Source organism: Notechis scutatus, chromosome 11, assembly GCF_049901735.1.
Source record: "Notechis scutatus isolate UNSWTSFEM ecotype Mainland chromosome 11, rNotScu1.2, whole genome shotgun sequence".
NCBI lineage: Eukaryota > Metazoa > Chordata > Lepidosauria > Squamata > Elapidae > Notechis > Notechis scutatus.
This window is the reverse complement of record NC_142019.1, coordinates 9,112,867-9,137,497: the sequence shown is the minus strand read 5'-3', so window position 1 is coordinate 9,137,497 and position 24,631 is coordinate 9,112,867. Positions and strand designations below refer to the sequence as shown.

Here is a 24,631-nt window from a genome sequence, read left to right as displayed (position 1 = left end):
ATAACTCCACAGGAAAATCTCGCACACGAAAATCATGTGGTTTTTTTAATATATTCCACCCCGAAGAACATGAAAATGAGCTTAATTTTGAAATACGAGGTCAGATTCAAAAGTTATGTATTCCTATAAATTGAGTTCTTTCCTATAAATTGAGTTCTTTCGCCATTTTGAGATATGCCTTGGGATAACTCCACAGGAAAAGCTCACAAACGAAAATCATTTGGTTTTTTTAATGGATTCCACCCCGAAGAACATGAAAATGAGCTTAATTTTGAAATACGAGGTCAGATTCAAAAGTTATGTATTCCTATAAATTGAGTTCTTTCCTATACATTCAGTTCTTTCGACACTTTGAGATAGGCCTTGGGATAACTCCACAGGAAAAGCTCGCCCACGAAAACCATGTCGTTTTTTGAATGTATTCCACCCCGAAGAACATGAAAATGAGCTTAATTTTGAAATCCGAGGTCAGATTCAAAAGTTATGTATACCTGTAAATTGAGTTCTTTCCTATACATTCAGTTCTTTCGCCACTTTGAGATAGTCCTTGGGATAACTCCACAGGAAAAGCTCGCCCATGAAAACCATGTCGTTTTTTGAATGTATTCCACCCCGAGGAACATGAAAATGAGCTTAATTTTGAAATCCGAGGTCAGATTCAAAAGTTATGGATACCTATAAATTGAGTTCTTTCCTATACATTCAGTTCTTTCGCCACTTTGAGATAGTCCTTGGGATAACTCCACAGGAAAAGCTCGCCCACGAAAACCATGTCGTTTTTTGAATGTATTCCACCCCGAGGAACATGAAAATGAGCTTAATTTTGAAATCCGAGGTCAGATTCAAAAGTTATGTATACCTATAAATTGAGTTCTTTCCTATACATTCAGTTCTTTCGCCACTTTGAGATAGGCCTTGGGATAACTCCACAGGAAAAGCTCGCCCATGAAAACCATGTCGTTTTTTGAATGTATTCCACCCCGAGGAACATGAAAATGCGCTTAATTTTGAAATCCGGTCAGATTCAAAAGTTATGTATACCTATAAATTGAGTTCTTTCCTATACATTCAGTTCTTTCGCCACTTTGAGATAGGCCTTGGGATAACTCCACAGGAAAAGCTCGCCCACGAAAACCATGTCGTTTTTTTAATGTATTCCACCCCGAGGAACATGAAAATGAGCTTAATTTTGAAATCCGAGGTCAGATTCAAAAGTTATGTATACCTGTAAATTGAGTTCTTTCCTATACATTCAGTTCTTTCGCCACTTTGAGATAGGCCTTGGGATAACTCCACAGGAAAAGCTCGCGCAGGAAAACCATGTCGTTTTTGAATGTATTCCACCCCGAGGAACATGAAAATGAGCTTAATTTTGAAATCCGAGGTCAGATTCAAAAGTTATGTATACCTGTAAATTGAGTTCTTTCCTATACATTCAGTTCTTTCGCCACTTTGAGATAGGCCTTGGGATAACTCCACAGGAAAAGCTCGCCCACGAAAACCATGTCGTTTTTGAATGTATTCCACCCCGAGGAACATGAAAATGAGCTTAATTTTGAAATCCGAGGTCAGATTCAAAAGTTATGTATACCTGTAAATTGAGTTCTTTCCTATACATTCAGTTCTTTCGCCACTTTGAGATAGGCCTTGGGATAACTCCACAGGAAAAGCTCGCCCACGAAAACCATGTCGTTTTTTGAATGTATTCCACCCCGAGGAACATGAAAATGAGCTTAATTTTGAAATCCAACTATTTCCTGATTTCTAACTAATCTAAATCTCCCAGCACAGCAGTACAGCTAATGGTCAGGAAAAAAAAGAAAAAGAAAAATAGCAACTTAGCAGGCAAGTTTGATGGCACGCATGCCAGGTAAGGAGTGAGTGGGCAGGAAGGGGTGGGGTGGGATCAGCCATGGGCACCATTTGCCGGTTGTCCTAACTGGGCAGAATCATAACAACCGGTTCTATAGAACCGGTCTGAACCGTAGAATCCCACCCCTGGTTGAATGAATAGAAAGAATTCTGGTGTGCTTCTCTCCCACCTTGGAACTGGACAGCGTTTTTCTTCCTACAGAACCATTAAAGGAGGAAGAAAGGAGGTTATCGTCAAAGAGGAGGTGCTTCAGGAAGGAATACACAGATCCGAGATGGGGAAAGAGTTAGAAAGAAACTCAAACAAACCCCGTCTTGATTTTCATTAGTATAAGATACATCAGAGAGTCTACGCAGATTCTCAGTCAGGCAGGTCAGGGTTGCCCCAAAGGTGCTTTATCAAAAGGCAACTAGACTTTCTTGGTTTTTTTTCTTGATGATGTTTTGCTTCTCATCCAAGAAGTTTCTTTCATTCCCGAAGAACTGAAGAAGCTTGTTGGATGAGAAGTGAAATGTTTTCAAGGAAAAGAACAAGAAAACCCAGTTGGATTTTTTTGGAAAAGCACCTTCGGGACATACGTCTGGGAGAAATTTCAAGATCATCCCATTGTGGATGCTCCAACATTGGAGGTTTTAAAGAAGAGATTGGACGGTCATTGGTCTGAAATGGTATAGGGTCTTCGGTTTGAGCAAGGGGTTGGACTAGAATGGGGGGGGAGGATTTTTGGCTTCATGCAAGGAAAGCAGCAGAAGCAGCAGAAGTCTTTCTTTCTCTCCCCCAAGCTCCGCCAGAAGTGAGTCTTTGTGACATTTGCCATGCCGCAACAGCCTCTTGGAGCAGGAGGCCTTGCAGGGCCCCAAAGACTCATTTCTGGCGGAGTTTGGGGGAGAGAAAGAAAGACTTTGGCTGCTTTCCTTTCGTGCAGCCAAAAGCAGAAGAAGAAGCGGAAAGAAGCAGCCCGGTGGCCAGGCAAGGCGTGTGGGGTGAGTGGGGCAAGTTCCCCCCCTCTGCTCTTTCCCCCCCTCCCCTCACTACCTTGTGTTGTTCACAAGGCAAGCAATGCAAGCCTTGTGTTCCCACAGGCCATGTGGGCAGCACAGCCTTGTGTTCCCATGCAGCCTGGATTAATTGCTGGGGGGGGGGGGGACATTTCTCTGTGAACCACCAAAATTTTCTCGTGGACCACCAGTGGTTGGCGACCACTGGACTAGAAGATCTCCAAGGCCCGTTTCCAACTCCGTTATTCTCTTCTGTTCTGGTGACATTTTGTCGTTGTTTCCTTAATGACTTGGTTTCTTCTTATCTATCTCCCTTCCTTATCTGTCCCCTAAAAGGATCTTGTAGACTAGATTCCTGCCTTTTGTCCTCCCGGCTTACTGTACGTCAGTGGTGGGATTCAAAATTTTTTACCACCGATTCTGTGGGCGTGGCTTGGTGGGCGTGGCAGGGAAAGGTTACTGCAAAATTCTAAAAAACTGAAATTCAATGTAGAGAAAAGTGAAGTCCTACACTTAGGCAAGAAAAACCAAAAGTACACATATAAACTGGGTGAAACCAGGCTCAATAGCAGTAACTGTGAGTCTTAGTGGACAACCAGCTAAATATGAGCCAGCAGTGTGCAGCAGCAGCCAAAAAAGCTAATGCAATCCCCTAGTTCAGTGGTCCCCAACCTTTTTTGTACCAGGGACCGGTTTCAAGCAGAAAATTTTTGCAAGGACCGGGGGGGGGGAGAGAAGAGAAGGAGGCTTCGCTCTCTCGCTGCTCCACCAGCCCAGGAAGAAACTGCTTCAAAGAAGCGGGGAGGGGCTTTTCCTGTCGCCGCAGCTATTCCAGCGCCCGTTTCACCCCCACCCCCACCCCGCCCGCCCGCCCGCGCGCGCTTCAATCCACAGTGTCCCGTTCTGCCTGCCTGCCTGCCTGCCTTAGTTTCTGGTTGTTTGGGAGCAGCTTCGGCTGAGAATAATAACTATTCGCCTCTTTTACTCAGCCGAAGCTGTTCCGATTCAACCATTAACGAAGGCAGGCAGGCAGGCAGAACGGAGCACTGGTTGAACCGCGCGCGGGCGGGCGGACGGGGTGGGGTGGGGGGAGAAACGGGCGCTTCGGAGGCGCTGCGGCGACAGGAAAAGCCCCCCGCTTCTTTGAAGCAGTTTCTTCCTGGGCTGGTGGAGGAGCGAGAGAGCGACTGAGAGAGCTGACCCAGAGAGAAGGACAGGCTTCGGTTGCTTCCTCCCTCCCCTTCTTTCATTTGTGTCCTTGATCCCCGATCCCAGCAGCATTCACCGAAGGTGAAGAAAGCCGCCATTTTTTTAAAAAAAAAATTCTTTGCGGCCCGGTAGAGAGTGCTCCACGGCCCGGTACCGGTCCGCGGCCCGGTGGTTGGGGACCCCTGCCCTAGTTGCATTAACAGAGGGATACAATCAAGAGAGGTACTAATACCACTCTATAAAGCCTTAGTAAGACCACACCTAGAGCACTGCATCCAGTTTTGTTCACCACATTATAAAAAAGATGTTGAGACTCTAGAAGAAGTACAGAGAAAAGCAACCAGGATGATTATGGAGGCTAAAACATACGATGAACGGTTGCAGGAACTGGGCCTGGCTAGTCTAGTGAAGAGAAGGACCAGGGGAGACAGGATAGCTGTCTTCCAATATCTGAGGGGCTGCCACAGAGAGGAGGGGGTACGTCAAGCTATTCTCCAAGGCACCTGAAGGCCAGACAAGGAATAATGGATGGAAACTGAACAAGGAGAGATTCAACCTGGAAATAAGGAGAAACTTTCTGACAGTGAGAACCATCAACCAATGGAGCAGAAGTTGCCCTCGGAAGTTGTGGGAGCATCATCACTTGAGACTTTCAAGAAGAGATTGGACTGCCATTTGTCAGAAATGGTGTAGGGTCTCCCGCTTGGGCGGGGGGTTGGACTAGATGACCTACAAGGTCCCTTCCGACTCTGTTAATCTAATTTAAATCTAATGTGCAAAGTAAATTCATACAGCTGGCAGGACCATCACAAACGTTTAGCCTTGAGAGGTATGGAAGTAACATATAATAATAATTATCTGTTATCAAAATCCCCATTCCCTCCCCACCCCACTAACCTGCTTTCCACCTCCGTTCTCATGTGCAGGACAACCAAAGGAGACCCAGCCGATCATCTGGGACTCAATGGGAGGCAGAGAATAGATGGGGTTGGTGGGGCCAGTCAGAGGTGGGATTTGCTGGTTCTCCAAGCTACTCAACATTTCCGCTACTGGTTCTCCAGAATTGGTCAGAACCGGCTGAATACTTACCTCTGCTGTACATGCCTGCTTCATCTTGAGGTATGGCAATTTCAACCAAAAGCTTGTGAATGAATTGTCCATTGTTGAAGATCCATCCTGAGTTTTCCTGGGTTTTATTCCACCCAGGCAAAATTTAGTGATTGTTTTCAAGCTATCCAAGAGTTGAGTTGTTTAATGTGTAACTATCACCAGAACAGCGCCAAAGTTGTTGTTGAAACATCAGCACATTTTACACTTCTCGGAGTACAAGAGGGCACACATCTGTCCTGCTGAGCACATGATCTAAAATTATGGGATTGTGGTGGTTTGCAGGGTTTTCAGTTTTTAAAGGAGATTGCAAGGACCACTGGAATTCCACTTTATTGTTATAGCTTAAAATAACTGTAATTATTTTCTTTCTTATTTTCTTCTTCTTGGTTCTGAGGGTAACCTGGGAAGAGGCTGATTTTGCTGGAAGTTATTTACCATGGATATGGGTAGGATTATTGTCAGCATTGGGAAAAGAATTAGACCCACTAAAGAGGGATTAAGGAACAACTGGTTCCCCTAGAAAAAAGGAGCCAGACAACAAAACTGTGGGGTCTGGTTTGTGATCTCCTGTAGATGTGGAAGGAAATAGAGTGGAAAGAATCACGGGGTGTTTTGTTGGTTGAGAAGAAAAGCTGCACATTGTGATAGCAAAGGTGCAACCAATTGACCTTCTGGTGCATTCAACTGAAATAGGTAGTGTCGGGTAATTGATTAACTCAACAGGTTTGTGTCTCCTACAGATCTTTGTGGCCCATGGACAGAGGCACTCTACCTAGAACTGGGATTATAGGTTTGAAGCAGTGCTGGGGGGAGGGAGGTTGGGAAGGACAGGGGTATGACCAGGGCTGTTCTGACAACAGGAAGATGCTCTGGGGTGCTACTTGCCAAGCTGACAGTGGATCGTGTCTTCCAGAACACACCAAGGTAGCAGATTCAGAACCCCAAGACGATGGATGAAGTCAAGATTTCACCTAAAAACAGCGATAATGGCTTGGCAAACCCAGCATTTGAGGCTACAGTAAGTTTTTCTTCTCCTCCTTAGCTTAGTCCTTCACCCTTTCCCCAAAGTTGGTGATGGGGTTTGTGTTTTTGGTAGGAATCAGACACCAATGGAATGGGCAAAGTCAAGATTTCATCTAAAAACAGTCATAAGGGCTTGGCAAACCCAGCATTTGAGCTTATGGTAAGTTTTTCTCCTCCTCCTTAACTTTGTCCTGTCCAAATATGGTGATGGGGTTTGTGTTTTTGGCAGGAATCAGAGACAAACGGAGTGAAGGAGGTCAAGATTTCACCTAAAAATGGAGAGAGGATGGTAAGTTTTTCTTCCTCTCCTTAGCTTTGTGCTTCGCACGTTCCTCAAAGATGGTGAATCGGGTCTGTGTTTTTGGCAGGAATCAGAGACAAACGGAGTGAAGGAGGTCAAGATTTCACCTAAAAATGGAGAGAGGATGGTAGGTTTTTCTTCCTCTCCTTAGCTTTGTGCTTCGCACGTTCCTCAAAGATGGTGAATCGGGTCTGTGTTTTTGGCAGGAATCAGAGACAAATGGAAAGGAAGCAGCATCTCTTGAGTTTGGGGAAGAAAATCCTGTGCAGGACAGTCGTTTCGGGAGGTACTAAATATGAATGACCAAGCCTGATTTTATTCATCCTTAAAGGTCTTTGGGGAAAGCTTGTTTTAAAGTCTCCAAATATGTTACAAGGATGGGTTGAACCAGATCTTTGGAGGCTAAGCTATTATAGCAGGGGTCTTCAAATGTGGCAACTTTCAGATTTGTGGCTTCAGTTCCCAGAATTCCTCAGCCTACCTGGCAGAGGAATTCTGGGAGTTGAAGTCCACAAGTCTTTAAATTGCCAAAGTTTGGAGACCACTAAAATTACACAGTAGGGACAGGGCTATGATTCAGAGTCCCTGAAGTTGACAATTCACTGGTGATGGGATCTTTAGCTACCTGTCTCATCAAGATCTAAACAAATCAAACAGATTCAGCTTGCAGAACACAGTCACCGAGCTATACGGGCAATCTCTAATCTAATAAATATCTAAAATAGGACTTCGCAAAATGATGTATAACATCCCTTCTAGATGTCCTTTAACGTTGATTTTATTGATGTGCTTTTCAGCAGGTTCAAGAACGTGACTCAACCTTTCTCTAAAGTAAAGGGATTTTGCAAGGCTCATCGTGAATTACTCCACAAGATCTTCTTAGGCATCTTATGTGCAGGTCAGTCTTTCACTCTCTGCTCGAAAATGGCGATCCACATGACCACAGGAAGCTGCAACTGTGATAAATACAGGTCAGTTGCCAAGTGCCTGAATTTTGATGGCATGATCGTGGAGATCCTTCTGATGGCTGTAAGTGCAAGGGCTTTTTTTTCCAGTGGCATTGCAATTTTAAATGGGTCACTAAATAAATGGTCATAAACTGAGGACTACCTATATTCCAGCCAGTGCTGGAACTTCTGCCCCAAACCTTTGAGAATGGCACCCATCTAAATGAGGTATAGGGACCAGCTGAACCTAATTTGCAGCGGTTTCTGATGACTTGAGACCTTGGGCTGTTTGATGCTTTGATGTCTTGATGTTGAATGCCTTGAGCCTTGGTGGTGCATTGGTCAAAAGGCAGTATTGCAGGCTAACTCTGCCCGCAGCCAGGAGTTCAATCCTGACTGGCTCAAGGTTCACTCAGCCTTCCATCCTTCCGAGGTTGGTAAAATGAGGACCCAGATTGTTGGGGACAAGACAGAGGCTGACTCTGCAAACCGCTTAGAGATGGCTGTAAAGGACTGTGAAGTGGTATATAAATCTAAGCGTTGTTGCTATTCTCGTTTTAGGCTACCTGGCCTACTTCATTGCTGCTTGTTACCTGGACTACCAACGAGCCTTGGCACTGATCATTTTAACATGCCTGGTCCTTGCTTTCCTGGGTTATAGCACAGTCAAAAAATATTTGGGAGCCAAGATTATCCAGATGTTGAGCCCCTGCATGAAATGCTGTCAGAAGGCCTGGCCGTGGTTGAAATGGTAAGGGGCTGACTGGCTGCACAGATCAGTTTTATGGTCAGGTCTTGTTCAAGAAGCCATGGCGAGCCAATCTTCACTCTACTCCTTTGGATAGTAGAGCATTTTTAGAGCATTGAGCTGGTGGTTGGGTTGGGTGACCCTAAAGGTCAGTTTCCATCCTATGACTCTATGACAGGGGTGGGCAAACTTTTTGGCTCGGGGGCCTCATTGACTTTTAAAATTTGACAGACGGGCCGGGTCAGCACAAGATACGATACGTATAAAAAACTGCAAAATCTCCGCAAAATCAAGTCACTGCGCCTAATGCACCACTGGTGTTGAAATGCCTGTCATTACAAGTCAAAATCAAATGAATGCAATCATTCAATCATTCACATCAAACCTTAATTCTGTACCAATCTTCGGCGGGCCGGATTAAAAAGACCAACGGGCCGGATGTGGCCCGCGGGCCGTAGTTTGCCCACCCCTGCTCTATGATCATGGTGGAATAAATACAATGCAATGCAATACACAACACAACACAATGAAATAAATAATATAAGTGACTCTGGACTCTTCCCTAGGATCCTCAGCCAGGCAAGTAAAATATAAATATTCTACCACAGAATATAAATATCAATATTGTGGAAAGTAAGATGAGATAAATTAAGTATTACAATAAAGACTTTTCTTATATCCCAACCTATTATCTTTTGTCGTCCCCCCCCCCACTTTCCCCCTTATCGAGGCTTATCAAGAATGTATATTTAATAAATGGCTTATTGTAGATGTATATTTAATCACGCCGATATTATTCTGCTTCCCTTGTAATTTTCTAGGGTTTTGTGTGCCATTATTCTAATTGCTTTGATCACATGGCTGGTTCTGGACGTGTCCCAAAGGAAAGAACAGCTGGTCTCATTGGGTGGCTTCTGTGTGCTGATCTTCTTGTTATTTCTCTTCTCCAAGCATCACATGGCTGTAAGCACCATCATTGGGTTTTTTTTTTGGTTTGGTATCTTAAACCTAAACAAGATTCAATATAATAGGTCTTTGTCTTTTGCTGCTTCTTCTTTCTTCACTCTACCTCCAGTCCCACTTCACAGAGCAGTCGATAAATTCTCCATGATGTTGGCTTGGGTAGAAGTCACTTGTTCATTGAAGACAGTCAATTGTTTCTCTGGAACTTGGTTTGATCTGCAGCATTAAGGAAAGTTTGAGTTAAGGCGACGCTGAGCGCTGATTGATTTTTTTCCAATCCTATATTTGACTGCCTTTGCTTCTTTGGCTACTGAATGTATACGGAGATTCTCAGTCCTCCATGACTGTCCCAAAAGTGCTTTTCCAAAAGTGAACCTGGTTTTGTTTTTCCTTTGAAGACCTTTCGCTTCTCATCCAAGAAGATTCTTCAGCTCTGACAAAGAGTCCAAGAAGCTTCTTGGATGAGAAGCGAAAGGTCTTCAAAGGAAAAACAAAGGCCAGTTGCCTTTTGAAAGAGCACCTTTGGGACTTTGGCTACTTAGTTCCAGAGACCAATGTGGTTTAACCTCAAGGCTTCCATCCAGCAGTGGGTTCCTACCTGTTCCACTACTGGTTCAGGGATCGTGCGTGCGTGTGGACCTAACACATGCGCACCTAACAGCTTTCCCCACACCAGCTGAGGTCTACAGCACCAATGAGCTGAGAGGATAAAGAAGAGAAAGGTGCAGGGGCAGGTTGGAGGGATGATTCTGCCTTTTATCTTCTTTACCGGTTTGGGTGAACCGGTCTGAACCGGTAGCATACCACCACTGCTGCCGTCTCTCCAATGTGCAAATCTTCTATCTCTCGTGGCTCTCCAGAAAATGTTCACAAAATGTCCTGGATTTCAGGTACCCTGGAGTGCTGTGTTATGGGGCCTTGGTCTACAATTTGCCCTTGGACTTTTCATCATCCGAACAGAACCTGGATTTCAGGCTTTCCAATGGCTGGGCAATCAGATTCAGGTATGGTAGAATCATGTTTGAAGGCGTTATATCCCATGTTCCGCGGAGACAAAAATCCCCACCTTACAAGTCACACGTCCACTAGCTTCGGTTCAGAAAGGTCCCATGGGAACCATTAGCCAAATCAACTGTTTGGTTTGACACAAGACAACGTCCAGCTTAGGATGACAAAATCTAGTGGGGAAGGAGAAGACTTCGACCAATTTTCCAGCAACAAGGACAATGATTTTGAGTGGCTATTATGATTATCATTGACTTTGCACTTGAGCTTGTGTAGATCCAAAGGCTGCTAAAATGATAAGGGATCCTTCGTGTTGAATCACAGGTTGTGCCATAATTTTTTTTAAAAGTTGTTCTGAGCCAAGCCTTATTCAAAGCAAACAAACGCCAAACAGAGATAAAAGCAAAAGTTTTTTAATGCCTCTCTGTGAATTCTGTTGCTTCACGCTTAAAAGGCTATTAAAACTAATTGTCTTTGATAAGAACGAGCCTTGCCAAGGTTGTGCAAGGCTGCCAAGAACACTCGATTAAATTGCAAGGAAATAATCAAAACCCAAAGTCTCCAAACACAAACCAGGATAGTCTGAACTTCCACAAGGCTTGAAGTGCAAAAACGTCTTTGCTTCCTGCAAAGAATCCCATCTCCGAGGGCTGGCTTTTATCCCTTAAGGGAGGGGCCATTACTTGCAGCCTTACTCTCGAGTTGCCCGTGCTGCTGCAGCTGCTCTTTCCTTCGAGCAGCCCTGCATGCATGCATGCGCAAGGCATCACTGCTGCCAGCCTCCATAATCTCCGTGATGGTCCTGGCCCCATCCCTGCGTCACAGGCAGGCCCCTCATCCGAGTCCTCGCTCTCTGAGGCCTCGGCCATCCACACCTGCTGCCAGTGAACCACAACAAAAAATGAACATGACTCTATTTCCAAACATTCCTTCTAACATTGTTTCCCTTACAGGCATTTCTCAACTACACGACGGCAGGATCCAGCTTTGTCTTTGGAGATAAACTGATTCAAGAAATTTTTGCCTTTCAGGTGAATTTAGATAAACATATTCTCCCTCTCCTCCTCTTTCTGGTCCCCGTTTTCTCTTGATCTCCTTCTTGAAGGTCTTAAAAAATGGCTTCCCAACTGCCTTGCCCAGGTCTTTGATTCTTTGTGCTGGAGTGAAAGATGGAGGGGACACCTCGGCTGGGTTCATTCTGTGTCCTTGCCTCTGTCCACTGCTTCTGTCAATTAGGGAGTGACAAGAAAGCATCACGCCCAAAGATCCTCCAAACAGGATGGGAGCAACTTGCTTTCTTCCCAAATTGGACAGAGCAGATCAGGAAGGGGTTCCTCACATTGTTTTCTGCACAAGCGGCCCATCAATTTGCAGATGTATTTTTGAACACTGGTGTCAGGGTTCCGAGGATTGCCCTGATTAAATCATGAGCCTCAAGCCAAGCTTCGAAAGCATTCAAAAGATTTATTAGGAGCAACATATCCGGCACTAACCCCGTATGAAGCCAACTCTGAGACACGTAATTTACTATCACCTATGACCCTGTTCCCCCCCACTCCATGTGTCATATATCAGATTCTCCAACTGAAACACATTCCAGGCTGGGTGTCATCAATCACGCTCTCCAATGAAAGATTTTCCCGGGCAGAAGATCCAGTAGCCTAGGCTACAATCTCCGCAAGATAAGCGTGGAATGTGCTTCATCTGCCATACTGCTCCGTCAGACCTTTCTCCCCCTCCTTCTAATGTCAACTTGGGAACAGGCAAGAAGAATGATTTACAAGTTGACAACTTAGTCTGTTCAGGGTGCCCCATGTTTCACTAGCAACCTAAGTTTATTCCGATGGAATTTTTCCAATGCTTCAAACTCCGCAACTACCACATGACTTCTCTCTAGGAGGGTGTGATACTTTCCTCCAATTATCCTTTTATCATTAATTATCTTGGCTAGGGTGGGTGGGATTTGTCAGTCAGCAACATCTGGAAAGCTGCAGCTCTGTGCTAAAGCTGCCTACTGTTCTATTCTGTCTCCAGGTACTGCCTATTATTGTCTTCTTCAGTTGTGTGATGTCCATCCTCTACTACTTGGGAGTCATGCAGTTTATAATCCTGAAGGTAACGCTGAGTTTTAGGAATTCAAGAGTAAGCTTATAATTGTCCTAATGGAGCTAAACGGTATATTGATCACCCATATATACCATACGTCTGGCCATGAGGCACCTGGAAAGGCCAAGATACGTTATAAGGTACCCAAAGAGAGTAATATTACTTCTTCCGCTATTAGGAAGTACTAACAGAAGGGACACAACACGATAATTTACAAGGAAAGAGTTTATGATGAAGCACAAAGTGCAAAACAAAAAGTTGCTTTGTCAAATCAATGGGGGTATCAGAGATTGAAGAAGAGAGAGAAGCACGGAAGATGCCACCTCAAAATGAACGTCAGGGAATCTTGGTTGATGAGAAGAGAGCACCACAAGATGAGGGCAACACAGGTAGTGGGGTTAATTCGACTGACTGTGTCCTCTCTGTGGACTTCATTTCAAGTCAGACCCCACGGCTCCATCTATGTCACAGTGTAGACCAGGGGTCTCCAAACGTGGCAACTTTAAGACTTGGGGACTTCAATTCCCAGAATTCCTCAGCCAGCTTCCCCAAGTCTTAAAATTGCCAGGTTTGGAGACCTCTGGTGTAGACCGACCTTCTGGAAGAAGCTGTCATGGAAGAACGTCCTACTGAGATGGATCAGAGTTTGGACCAAAGGTTCTGGAACGCAAAGCATATGCTTGCCACTGAGCTACGGCCCCAATAGCTAAGGATATCTCATTGCTGCGAGACTGTCAAATGAATCAGCAAGATATTAAATCTAGGATATTCTGGGCAACGACCATTAACCTGCCAATGTCTTCCAACTCACACTCTCCAACCTTCTTCCAACAGTTGTCCTGGCTCCTGCAAATCACAATGGGTACAGCGGCCACCGAAACTCTGAGCGTGGTGGGGAATATATTTGTGGGGATGGTAAGTGGTCTTGACCTTCCTCCATGAATCTCCATGAATGGTCCTCTCCATCTTCTCCTCTCTGTACGAACTTCTGATTTCTTTCTGTTTTTCATTTTCCAAAGCTATTTTGTTTCTGCATTTGAGAATAGTCTCCTTTCTCCCCCGCCAATTTGTGTGTATGTGTGTGGGGGGAAATTGCTAGGAAAAGGGGTACATACTTTTGAGTGCATGTCCCTGAATATGTGCGTCTTTGCCTGTTTCTTCGATGTAATCTTTCTTCCTTTTATTCTGCTTTGCAACACTTAAAGAAATGCAGATTGTAGAACTAGCTAATGTTTGGATTATATTTTGGTTCTGAGGTGCAAAAACAAGGTATGTTTGCATTCCAATGTATTTCTCTTCCATTTCTTTGTAATGTGAAACAGTCACAAAATGTGGACACTTTCTTTCTCATAGTTTATTCCAGAACTCCAGTATTTTATTCTCCTGGGCTGTGTGTTTAAGCAGAACATGGAACCATGCTATCTACTTGTTGTTTCTGACTAATAGAAATCTGAGACATATTTCTAGGGTCTGCAGAGATCTTGAAAAAATTCTATTTGGATTTATCTTCTTGTCCTCCAGACCGAAGCACCATTGCTCATCCGTCCCTACCTGGGGGATATGACACGCTCAGAAATCCATGCTGTGATGACCGGTGGCTTTGCTACCATTGCTGGTAGTGTGATGGGCGCATACATTTCATTTGGGGTGAGTCTGATGAAATATGATGTCCATTCAGTCAAATCTAAGGGCCAGGTCTCTCCACATCTTTAATTTTTTTTTTTTTTTTTTTTTTTTTTTTTTTTTTTGTGGGGTTTTTTTTTTTTTTTTTTTTTTTTTTTTTTTTTTTTTTTTTTTTTTTTTTTTTTTTTTTTTTTTTTTTTTTTTTTTTTTTTTTTTTTTTTTTTTTTTTTTTTTTTTTTTTTTTTTTTTTTTTTTTTTTTTTTTTTTTTTTTTTTTTTTTTTTTTTTTTTTTTTTTTTTTTTTTTTTTTTTTTTTTTTTTTTTTTTTTTTTTTTTTTTTTTTTTTTTTTTTTTTTTTTTTATTTTTTATTTTTTTTTTTTTTTTTTTTTTTTTTTTTTTTTTTTAAAAAAAAAATAATACTTAATTATATTAAAAAAAATTTACAAAACTAAAATTTTTAAATATAAATTTTTAAATATTTTTTTTTGGCTTTTAGGTGCTCACTAAGAAAGGATTTTTCAAAATGACCATCAGAGCATTTAGTATTTCATATAGTATTATTAACACGCTCTGATGCTAAGGAGTTCTGCTCCTCCTCCCCATCTGGAAAGAAATCTGTTCCAAATGCAAAACACAAGCAGAGGAGAGGAGTTTCAGTTTTAGTTTCAGTTTCACAGCAGCAACCAGCTTTAGTCCAGAATAGTTGTGCTAAGCCACACCCAGGCTACTTGCTGTCTTCTTCTTGCTCACACAGCAAATACTGTTTCAGTTTCCATGTTTCAGTTTCCAAACAGCCCTCAACTTTCTCACACACTGACAGGACGCTAGTCAGATGAATACCGATGGATGCTGGTAGGCAGAGGCAGAAATTTTTCCCCTTATTTTCCTCCCCAAAGACTAAGCCTGATCACATAGTTTTGTAGCGAAGCATGGGTATCGAGCTAGTAAGAAAATAAATATCAACAGCTGAGTCAAGAGTGGGAAATTCTTGTACAGCAACATTTTCTGTTGCACAAATGATATGGAATCATCGGAGGTATCATGGCAGATTATACACACTTTGGTGTTTTTCTGAACCAGGCTGTTTGACTGCCTACAGGTTCAATATTGGGACATTCTTTAGGTCCTTCCTAAGTGTAGGCCTTGGGGTGAATTTCATTTAATCAGATGAAGGTTGTCTAGAAAAGGCATTCGATCGGGCCAAATGGGAATTGGATGAACATCCAGAGGACATGGGTTGGAGTAAACAACTTTTTTAAAAAAATAATTTTTATTTTTTGAACAAACATACAAAAACAAAAAATAAAACATAAAACCATCTTCCAGTTACATACAGTGTGTTGGTTGGTTACAAGTCTTTTATGCTTCATCTCCATAGTCCTCACATATAATTTGTATAAATTCTCATGTTATCCATCGTGTGTGTGTGTGTGTGTGTGTGTGTGTAATCATTGTTAATAATAATATATTTGACTATAACTATTATTCCATCATTTTATGCGAGATATTCAACATTTTAGATTTATTTATATTATAACATTCATTACCTCATCATAAATCCATCCAGTAATAATACATCCTTATGTTATATTCTCTATAATTCTATTATCCTTATATTGTGAAATTCTCTAAAATACAGTATTTCATTTCCATATTTTTAATCTAACCATTGATAAAATAAATCCCATATCTTGTAATATTGTTTGTCTTCTTGTTCTCTAATTTCAAATGTCAATTTACTCATTTCAGCACATTCCATTATTTTCTTAATAACTTCCTCCTGCATTGGTATTTTCTCATTTTTCCAATTTTTAGCAAATACAATTCTAGCCGCTGTTAATACATTTACAATCATGGAGTAAACAACTTTTGACAAAGCCAATTTATTGCAACTCAGTTTAAGGCTAGATATTATTTTATCTTTAATTATAGTCCGGACTTTGGTCTGAGTTGTTTTATCAGGGGAATGGGGAGGAAATTGTAGTAAAAGGCCATTTTGTGATGTGTGATTTGGTATTATCAGTATCATATTCTAATAAACTGTGTAGAAATCTAGGCAAAAAGTCTTGTATTTCCCAATCAGCCTTTTGATTAGAACTGATTGGAAGAACGTATAATTATTCCACAGCAAAGAATAATTGCATCATGCTTTTTTTTAAACTGTGCTTGGCAAACTTTTAAACTACTGTTTGAAAAGGGAAAGAATCCGCAAAGCTCCAGAGTTAAACCTCTTGGATTAAAGAATACCATGCTTGTTGACTCTTCTGTGGCAATTTGTGATGCTTCTTGCAGATTGATGCCTCGTCTCTGATGGCAGCTTCAGTAATGGCGGCACCTTGTGCTTTAGCTATGGCCAAACTTGTCTACCCAGAAGTGGAAAAATCTCGATTCCAAAGCCAGGAAGGCATCAAAATTGCCCGCGGGTGAGAGCAGCTAAAATCCATGAGGTTCCCGTGGCTTGTAGAAGGATCTGGGAAGCAGGTTTCGAGGAGGAGGAGGAGAGAAAAGAGGAGAATGTGTCGAACACAACTGGATGGGGAGAAGGTTGGAGAGATACAAAGGGAAGAAGGTGGGGCCTCAGTTTCCCAGCTGTTTTTACCTGGGCTGGCAGGAGGACCATGGCACAGGTCCCATCAATTAAAGAATGCCATCTCTCTCTGTCACAGTGCCTGCCTTTTGAAACTCCACAGCCTCTGAGTGGAATTAAATTGGCCCTGACTCTGTTAAGCATGGTTTTTTTTTTCTCAGCACAAATCTCAGTTGTCTAGGAAGGTATGGACAGCATACAAATTTAAAAGGGAGGGAGGGAGGAAGGGAGGGAGGGAGGAAACAGAGAAGGGAGAAAGGGAGGAAAAGGGAAGGAAAAAAGGAAGGAAAAAAGGAAGGAAAAAGGAGAGGAGAAGGGAGAGAGGAAGAAAGGAAGATGAGGAGAGAAGGAGGAAGATGAAGAAGGAAGGAAGGAAGGAAGGAAGGAAGGAAGGAAGGAAGGAAGGAAGGAAGGAAGGAAGGAAGGAGGGAGGGAGGAGAGGGAAGGAAGGAAGGAAGGAAGGAAGGAAACAGGGGAGGAAGGAAAGAAAAAGGAAGGAAAAAGGGAAGGAAGATGGAGAGAAAAGGGAGAGAGGAAGAAAGGAAGATGAAGAGAGAAGGAGGGAAGGAAGGAAGGAAGGAAGGAAGGAAGGAAGGTAGGTAGGTAGGTTCTGGACCACCTCTCCATTTCCTTCTCTCTTTGTACCTTCCTGCAGGGAGGAAAAGAATATTCTGGAAGCTGCTGGTAATGGAGCCTCTGTCTCTGTGGGGCTGGTGGCCAACGTTGTAGCCAACCTCATTGCCTTCCTGGCTTTGCTGGCATTCATCAACGCTGCCCTCAGTTGGCTAGGAGGCATGGTCAACGTGCCCCAACTCTCCTTCCAGGTATCTCCCACAAGACCCCCTCCCCCAAGTTGTTTGTGACAGGATAATGAAAATATCAAGAGGCAGGAGGGGTTGTCTGGCTAAATGACGAGGATGTGAGATGCCCAGCCTGACGAGAATCATCTTTGGGAGAAGAAGACCACCTCGTTTCTTCTACTAGTTCTGGGTTTTTTACAATCCATTGTTATTTGAGTGTGCTCCCTTGTAACAATGGAATTGAGGTTCAAACCTTTGGGCCAGTATCAAATTAACCCTGATTTAAGGTATGTACTAGGCCCAATTTTCAACCATCATTTGTTTCAGCAGCTAGTCCAGCTAGAAGCTGTGTCCCACACTCACAAGGCACACACCCTAATCTTGTGGTGTCTAATGGTCGAAACGTGTTGTCAGCTTTGAAAGCCATATTAGCACCAGGAGCTTCCATACAGCCACATTCTTGTGCTTGGGAAATTGCATTATGCATTATGCAATGCTAATATTTCAACTAGACTTTTGTCAAATTTCGGAAAGAGAGGGAGAGCAGAGGGGCCAATGGATGTGTACAGAGGAAACCATGGCAGATGTCAAAAGATGTGATGACCCAGAGTATCTCAGAAATATAACAAAATCCAAAACATAACTAAAAGTCCTTTAATGCCTTCAACTTGGCTTCACTGTTTAATTGTTCGCAGTGGAGGAGTCAAAATAACATTTCAAAGGCAAGAAACACAGTTCACATTCAAAGAGCCAATAACAAAGCAAAAACCAAAAACTAACCACATTGAATAGAGTTTCTCGACAGACCAAGATAGATAACTGCCAACTTCAGGAAGATAACCAGGAACAGTTCGTTGGAAGAACGCCAACCAAGATAAACCTTCTTTAGAAATCAAACACTGATTTATCTCCAGCGTCTGTTAGCACGCAGGTCCACACTCTTACGCAAATCTCCCACCTGCAACCCATGAAGAGGATCATGGCCATCTCCTCCTGAGTAGACCACACTTTTCCATGATCCTCTCCTCCCTGCATGCCCTAGGATGGAGAGGGGATGGGCCTGGGTCCTCCTCTGACTGCTCAGCCGGCCTCTGCCCTTCCCCAGCCTCCTCCACCACCTCTGGAGCCACACTTCCACTCCCTGTTCGCTGTTCCTCCTCTTCCTCAGAGTCAGTCTCCACCAGGAGCATGACAAAAGATGGCCAAAAGACCAACCATGATGAGTTAGCCAAGCACTTCATTTACAATGCTCTTAAAAGAATTGTCTTCTGGCTTTCAGCTGATCTGCTCGTACGTCCTGATGCCTTTAGCCTTCTTGTTAGGGGCCAGCTGGGAAGAGTCTTTTCTGGTTGCTGAGATGCTGGGAGTCAAGTTCTTCTTAAATGAATTTGTGGCCTACCAGCAACTGTCGACCTACCAAAATAATCGTCTGATGGGTCTGCCTGAGTGGGATGGTTCTCAAAAGCAGTGGATTTCGGTAAGTACCCTGGTCATCATACTGTATGGAAAAGAAACCCCACTGCTCTTTCTCCTCCAAGCCCACCTACCCTACCCTCTTCTTGATTTTGTGAGAGCAATCTCAGAAAGAAAGTTATGGATGTCCTGACTGGCATGTGGTTACAAGAGCTTCAGTGGACTTTCCTTCTTAAGACCAATGATTTTCAACCTTGGCAACTTTAAGACACATGGATTTCAACTTCCCCATGCTTGCTGGGGAATTCTGGGAGTTGAAGTCCACCCATCCTAAAGTTGTGGAATGGAACAATTCACCAATTCACCATGGCCAACTCGCCGTAGCCAACTCACTTCAGGACAACTTGCCATGGCCAACTCACTGTGTAATATCTTTATGAGTGGAACTCTTGTCCCACAGCAAGTTGGCTGTGGCAAGTTGGCAATAGTGAGTTGGCCATGGTGTGTTGGCCATGGCGAATGGTCATAGGCCCCTAAAGTTGACTATCCTTGCTTGAGTACACAACAGCAAGTGCTGAGCAAAGAAAAGTGGAAGATGCCAACTGGAAGAGGAATGAGTGGGTGGTGGATTTGTTCTTTATCACAACACTGATTACATTCTCTCTCTCTTTCTCTCTCTCCTTCCCTAGCCGAGAGCTGAAACCATTGTAACCTTTGCTCTGTGTGGATTTGCCAACCAAAGCTCTATTGGGATCATGCTGGGTGGCTTGAGTAAGTGAACAAACCAGGGAGGAATGTGAAGACTTCATGGTGGGTGGAAAAAGTCTCTTTTTGCTACCGGTGGTGGGGAAAGAATGGGACTGCCCCATAGCTATAGCCTCTGTGGCTTAAGCATCCCAACCACTCCTTCCAAAGGCTTGGTTATCCTCAGTTACCAAAGTGGTTTGGTCCTGAAGAAGAGCAATTACAAAGTGTGTATATTCCCATGACCCAGTTCCATCTGCTTTTTTTTTTTAACACAAAGCTTCAATGGCACCGCAACGCAAGGGTGACTTTTCTAGCATCGTTCTACGAGCTTTGCTCACCGGGTCCTGCGTCTCCTTAATCAACGCATGCCTTGCAGGTACTGCCTGGGGGAGGTTGATGGGGGAACAGGGCTAAAAGTAACACAAGTACCGTTGAGCCCCAAACTTTTATGGCTAAATGAAACATGCGTTAAGTGAAACATGTGTGATGTGTTAAGCGAGTTCGGACCCATTTTACAGCCTTTCTTGTTCAGTGGATCACTGCAGTTGTGAAGCTAGTAACACAGTTGTTAAGTGAACCTGGCTTCCCCATTGACTTTGCTTGTCAGAAGATCACAAAAGGGTATCATTTATGACGCTGCAACCATCATAAATACGAGTCAGTTGACAAGCGCCTGAATTTCGATCCCGTGGTCATGGGGAGGGTGTAACGGTCATGTGAAAAATGGTCACAAGTCACTTTTTTCAGTGCCGTTGTAAGTTCAGTCACTAAAGGAACTGCCGTAAGTGGAGGACTACCTGTATAGGGTTCTTATGTTCTCTCATTGCAAGCTCATGTTTTTTCTGCATGCAGTTTCCTTTGCAACAATACAGGCTGGTGGGTTTGGACCAGGGGTGGGAATCAAATTTCTTAACAACCGGTTCTGTGGTTGTGGACTAATTCGTGGGTGTGGCTTGGTGGGCATGGGTGGGCATGGCTTGCTGACTGGGCATGACTTGGTGGTCATGTGACTGGGTGGGCGTGGCTTGTATGTAAATATTATACTTATGTAACTATTGAATTTTTTATTTAAAAGAAGAGCAACTTTTACTCAAAATCAGGCAAAGCAGGCAGGCAGATTGAGTTGCTCTCAGAATCACAGATTCACTTAGACATCTATCTTTCTGCAGTCTGCTACCTGAGTCTGCACTGAAAAATAGAAGCTTCAGTCCTAAGGAAGGTTCAGCTCTGCTTTTAGATTAGCTAAAAATCAAGAAATCCAATGATTTCCTGCTTTCTAATATAAATCTCCCGGCACAGCAGAACAGCTGAGGGTTGGGGGGGGGGGGGAGGAAAAATAGTAATTTACCAAAAATTAAGCGAAGGCACAAGGCAGGCAAGTTGGATGGCGCGCATGCCAGGTAAGGATGAGTGGGCGAGGCAGGGCAGGGCCACCCAGTGGCATGATTTGCCGGTTCTCCAAACTGGGCAGAATCGTAACAACCGTTTCTGTAGAACTGGTCCAACCAGGTAGAATCCCACCCCTGGTTTGGCCCCACAAGTTGGTGACTTCCTTTCTCTTTAAGCAAAGGTGTGGCTTTTCCCACAAGCTCCGAATTTCCTACCCACAGGAATCCTTTACGTGCCCAGAGAAGTGCCAGACTGTTTAGACTTCTTTAGCAGTACCACCATCAACTCTACCAGCTACTTTCTGCATGAATGCTGTAAAAATTTGTTCAGGTGAGAGCTTGTGTGTGTGGCGCGCGTGATACGCACAGTGCAAGGAACTACCTCGAAACCCCGATTCCTTTTGCTTTGCTTTAACACAGAGTAGGGCACATCATGGATCTTTGCACCAGCAAGAGCAAGTAGAAGAATGTCAGGACACAGAATTGCCAGAGGTGTGTGGGTCAATGCCGCTTTAATAGCTTTACAGTTGATTCTGTGCTTTAGAAGACACCAGGGATGATATTGTCTGTGGTTTTATTTAACTTTAATTGCCACGTGGAATGAGCTTCAGGTCACCAACACTAGGAAAAGCTTTTGTCGTGGTAGTCCCAGAGGTGCTTTCTCAGGAGGCAACTGGGCTTTATTTTTTTTTCTTTTGAAGATGTTCCACTTGTCATCCAAAAAGCACCTTTAGGACAACCATGACCTGGATAGTTGAGGTAATTCCCTGTTAGGAGAATGAGCGCATACAGGGAGACGTATTTGAGAGGAGTGTTTGAATAATACACACACAGCACACAGATACACTGTACAGTAAATGTAGGTTTTTACTTCCAGAAAGGTTTAAGCAAAGTCCAAAATAGGCAGTCCAAAAGTCATTCACAGGTAAAATCAGTCAGTTTTCATCCAGGGATAATCCAAAAATCAAATTCCAGTGTCAAAAACAGTTGAGTATCAGACTTACATTAAATCCAGTAATATCAGTCAATTAGAAGAAATGGAGCAACTGCAATACTTTCCAACAGAAGGAAACAGAGATACACTTGCACTCTCTTCTGAGACTCAGACTAAACAACCCAGGTTTCTGGCTCCATCTTATGGCCATTTGAGGAACCACACCTAATTACAGTTTTGCATTTTCTTAAAGTTACAGTTTTAAAATGTTTATCCTGGTTTATATATTTCTAACCCAAATAGCTGTTAGGTGACTCATATTCCTAACATGGATGACTGAGAATCTCTATGGACTTTGTAGTAGACACATATCCATTAACTCAGGGGTCCCCAACCACCGGGCCGCGGACCGGTACCGGGCCGTGGAGCACTCTCTACCGGGCCGCAAATAATTTTTTTTTAAAAAAAATGGCGGCTTTCTTCACCTTCGGTGAATGCTGCTGGGATCGGGGATCAAGGACACAAATGAAAGAAGGGGAGGGAGGAAGCAACCAAAGCCTGTCCTTCTCTCTGGGTCAGCTCTCTCAGTCGCTCTCTCGCTCTTCCACCAGCGCAGGAAGAAACTGCTTCAAAGAAGCGGGGGGCTTTTCCTGTCGCCGCAGCGCCTCCGAAGCACCCGCTTTCTCCCCACCCCCAACCCCACCTCGTCCGCCCGCCCGCACGCCTGCTGGGGGTTTACCCAGTGCTCCGTTCTGCCTGCCTGCCTGCCTTCGTTAATGGTTGAATCGGAACAGCTTCGGCTGAGTAAAAGAGGCGAATAGTTATTCTCAGCCGAAGCTGCTCCCAAACAACCAGAAACTAAGGCAGGCAGGCAGGCAGGCAGAACGGGACACTGTGGATTGAAGCGCGCGCGCGCGGGCGGGCGGGGTGGGGGTGGGGTGAAACGGGCGCTTGGAATAGCTGTGGCGACAGGAAAAGCCCCCGAGCTGGTGGAGCAGCGAGAGAGCGAAGCCTCCTTCTCTTCTCTCCCCCCGTCCTTGCAAAAATTTTCTGCTTGAAACCGGTCCCTGGTACAAAAAAGGTTGGGGACCACTGCATCAACTGATTCCTTCTGCATTGGCTGGCAAAGTACATCATCAAGAGCTTCCAAGATGCCTTTGAGGTTCCCACGTTTGAAAACTGTGTTTTTGAAATCCTGGCCATCAAGGCAGCCCTAGAAATCCCTCGACTGTTGTGTATGTGGTCTTCCATTTCCTTAAAAATGCTTTTTTAAAAAAATGACCATGAGATGGCACCCTTTTGCCTTGGGAAAAAAAACACACACACACACACACACGCAACAGCTCAGCAAATCGATACTCAACTTCATAGTGGCTTGAACGATTCGGCATCTCTTATGGCCGGTCATTTAATTTCCAGAAAGAAATATTGCAAATCTATCGAGCGCTGAACAGATTTCCACATCACATTTGTTGCTTTAAAAAAAAAAAAGTAAGACGATCTGCAAGACAGGTTCTTCTCTTCCCTGTGTCAACATTATCCATGGAAAATTAGAGGCTGGAGAATCACATTATGGGGAATACAGAAAGCCGTGGTGACCCAGTGGTTAGAATGCAATATTGCAGGCTAGCTCTGCCCACAGCCAAGAGTTCGATCCTGACCGGCTCAAGGTTGACTCAGCCTTCCATCCTTCTGAGGTCGGTAAAACGAGGACCCAGATTGTTGGGAATACCACTCAGTGAGGCTGTGAAACAGAGCAGCCCCCACCACACACACACACACCTTGGTGGACTGGTTTGATCCGTGCATTTGTGTGATTTTTGATCAGTGCATTTGTGTGATTTTGCACACTGCCTGGATCCCGCAAATGCATAGATGGGGCTTTGCATGGATTCTAGACAGGCCATAGACCAGTGCTGGTCCCTGGCCCAAGGGTTGTAATCTCCTGCGGTAAAGTACTATGGGTCCATAAATAAGTGCTATTGTTACTAAACCCCCTAACCTCTTAACTTTTCTTTTCCACAGTTCTTTCTCCTTGGGTGGCACTTGGGAGAATCTACATGCCAATGCAACACAGCCCTATCTCCAGAAATGCTGCAATTATTATAACTCCTCCATATGTCTCAGGCCTTAACTGATGAAGAATGAGGTGGTGGAGCAGAAGAGAACCATTCGATGAATACGTAGAAGATGAATAAAGGAGGGAGGTGGCAGTTCTCAGGATTGTGTGAGACAGGTTAAAAAAAAGGGTCAAGGAGCAACATTTCACCTTCAACTGTAAAAGGAAAGAGTTTTATCAACGCCGATGAAGAATGCAAAGAGCTCAAAAGCTGCACTGTAATGTATGGAAAAACATCCTCCATTGTTTTGGTTCGAAGTGCTCCATTGTGCAAATACAACACTCCTTCCAGTGGTTTGATTTTGTGACAATGCAAGAAAGGGTTCAAGCAGGGATGGCCCGGGCCAACTCTTTGTGTGTGTGTGTGTGTGTTTTCGGCAATTGAACCCAAATGCAGTTGAACCCCAGGAGTTCACCCAGCCTTCCTTTGATCTCTTTGCATTCACTCTGTTGGCTCTTCAGTCGCAGAGGTGACTATATGCCTGCGTCTACCCACAGATAAGCCCGCTGAATTTCAATGAGATTTACACTCAGCCGGAAACCCCGACTCACCTCCGAGTTTCTTCCTAAGTAATGAAAAAAAAAAACCCTCAAACTTGCAGATGACAGAATTACTTGTTTTGAAAATAAAACCGATGTCCTCATTCATGTTTTCCAAGAAACCGTGTTCTCAAGTCTACGCTTACCAAAGTCTTGGCAATCAGCCACATTTCGACAGAGAAATGCGCGTACAGTAC

General features: G+C 43.8%; 1 protein-coding gene across 1 annotated transcript; it reads left to right on the top strand.

Annotated features, from left to right (window-relative positions):
• Nucleotides 1-5,436: 5,436 nt before the first annotated feature.
• LOC113421465 (sodium/nucleoside cotransporter 1-like) lies at nucleotides 5,437-24,142 on the top strand. Its single transcript, XM_087972750.1, has 20 exons — nucleotides 5,437-5,543; nucleotides 5,931-5,980; nucleotides 6,104-6,208; nucleotides 6,287-6,373; nucleotides 6,721-6,800; nucleotides 7,312-7,412; nucleotides 8,023-8,212; nucleotides 9,031-9,172; nucleotides 10,063-10,176; nucleotides 11,131-11,208; nucleotides 12,212-12,292; nucleotides 13,118-13,198; nucleotides 13,805-13,930; nucleotides 16,199-16,329; nucleotides 17,149-17,317; nucleotides 18,573-18,770; nucleotides 19,396-19,477; nucleotides 19,731-19,829; nucleotides 21,064-21,172; nucleotides 23,801-24,142. The coding sequence occupies exons 3-20, from the start codon at nucleotides 6,140-6,142 to the stop codon at nucleotides 23,907-23,909; spliced, it is 2,046 nt and encodes a 681-aa protein (XP_087828876.1). The 5' UTR covers nucleotides 5,437-5,543; nucleotides 5,931-5,980; nucleotides 6,104-6,139; the 3' UTR covers nucleotides 23,910-24,142.
• The last annotated feature ends 489 nt before the right edge of the window (nucleotides 24,143-24,631 follow it).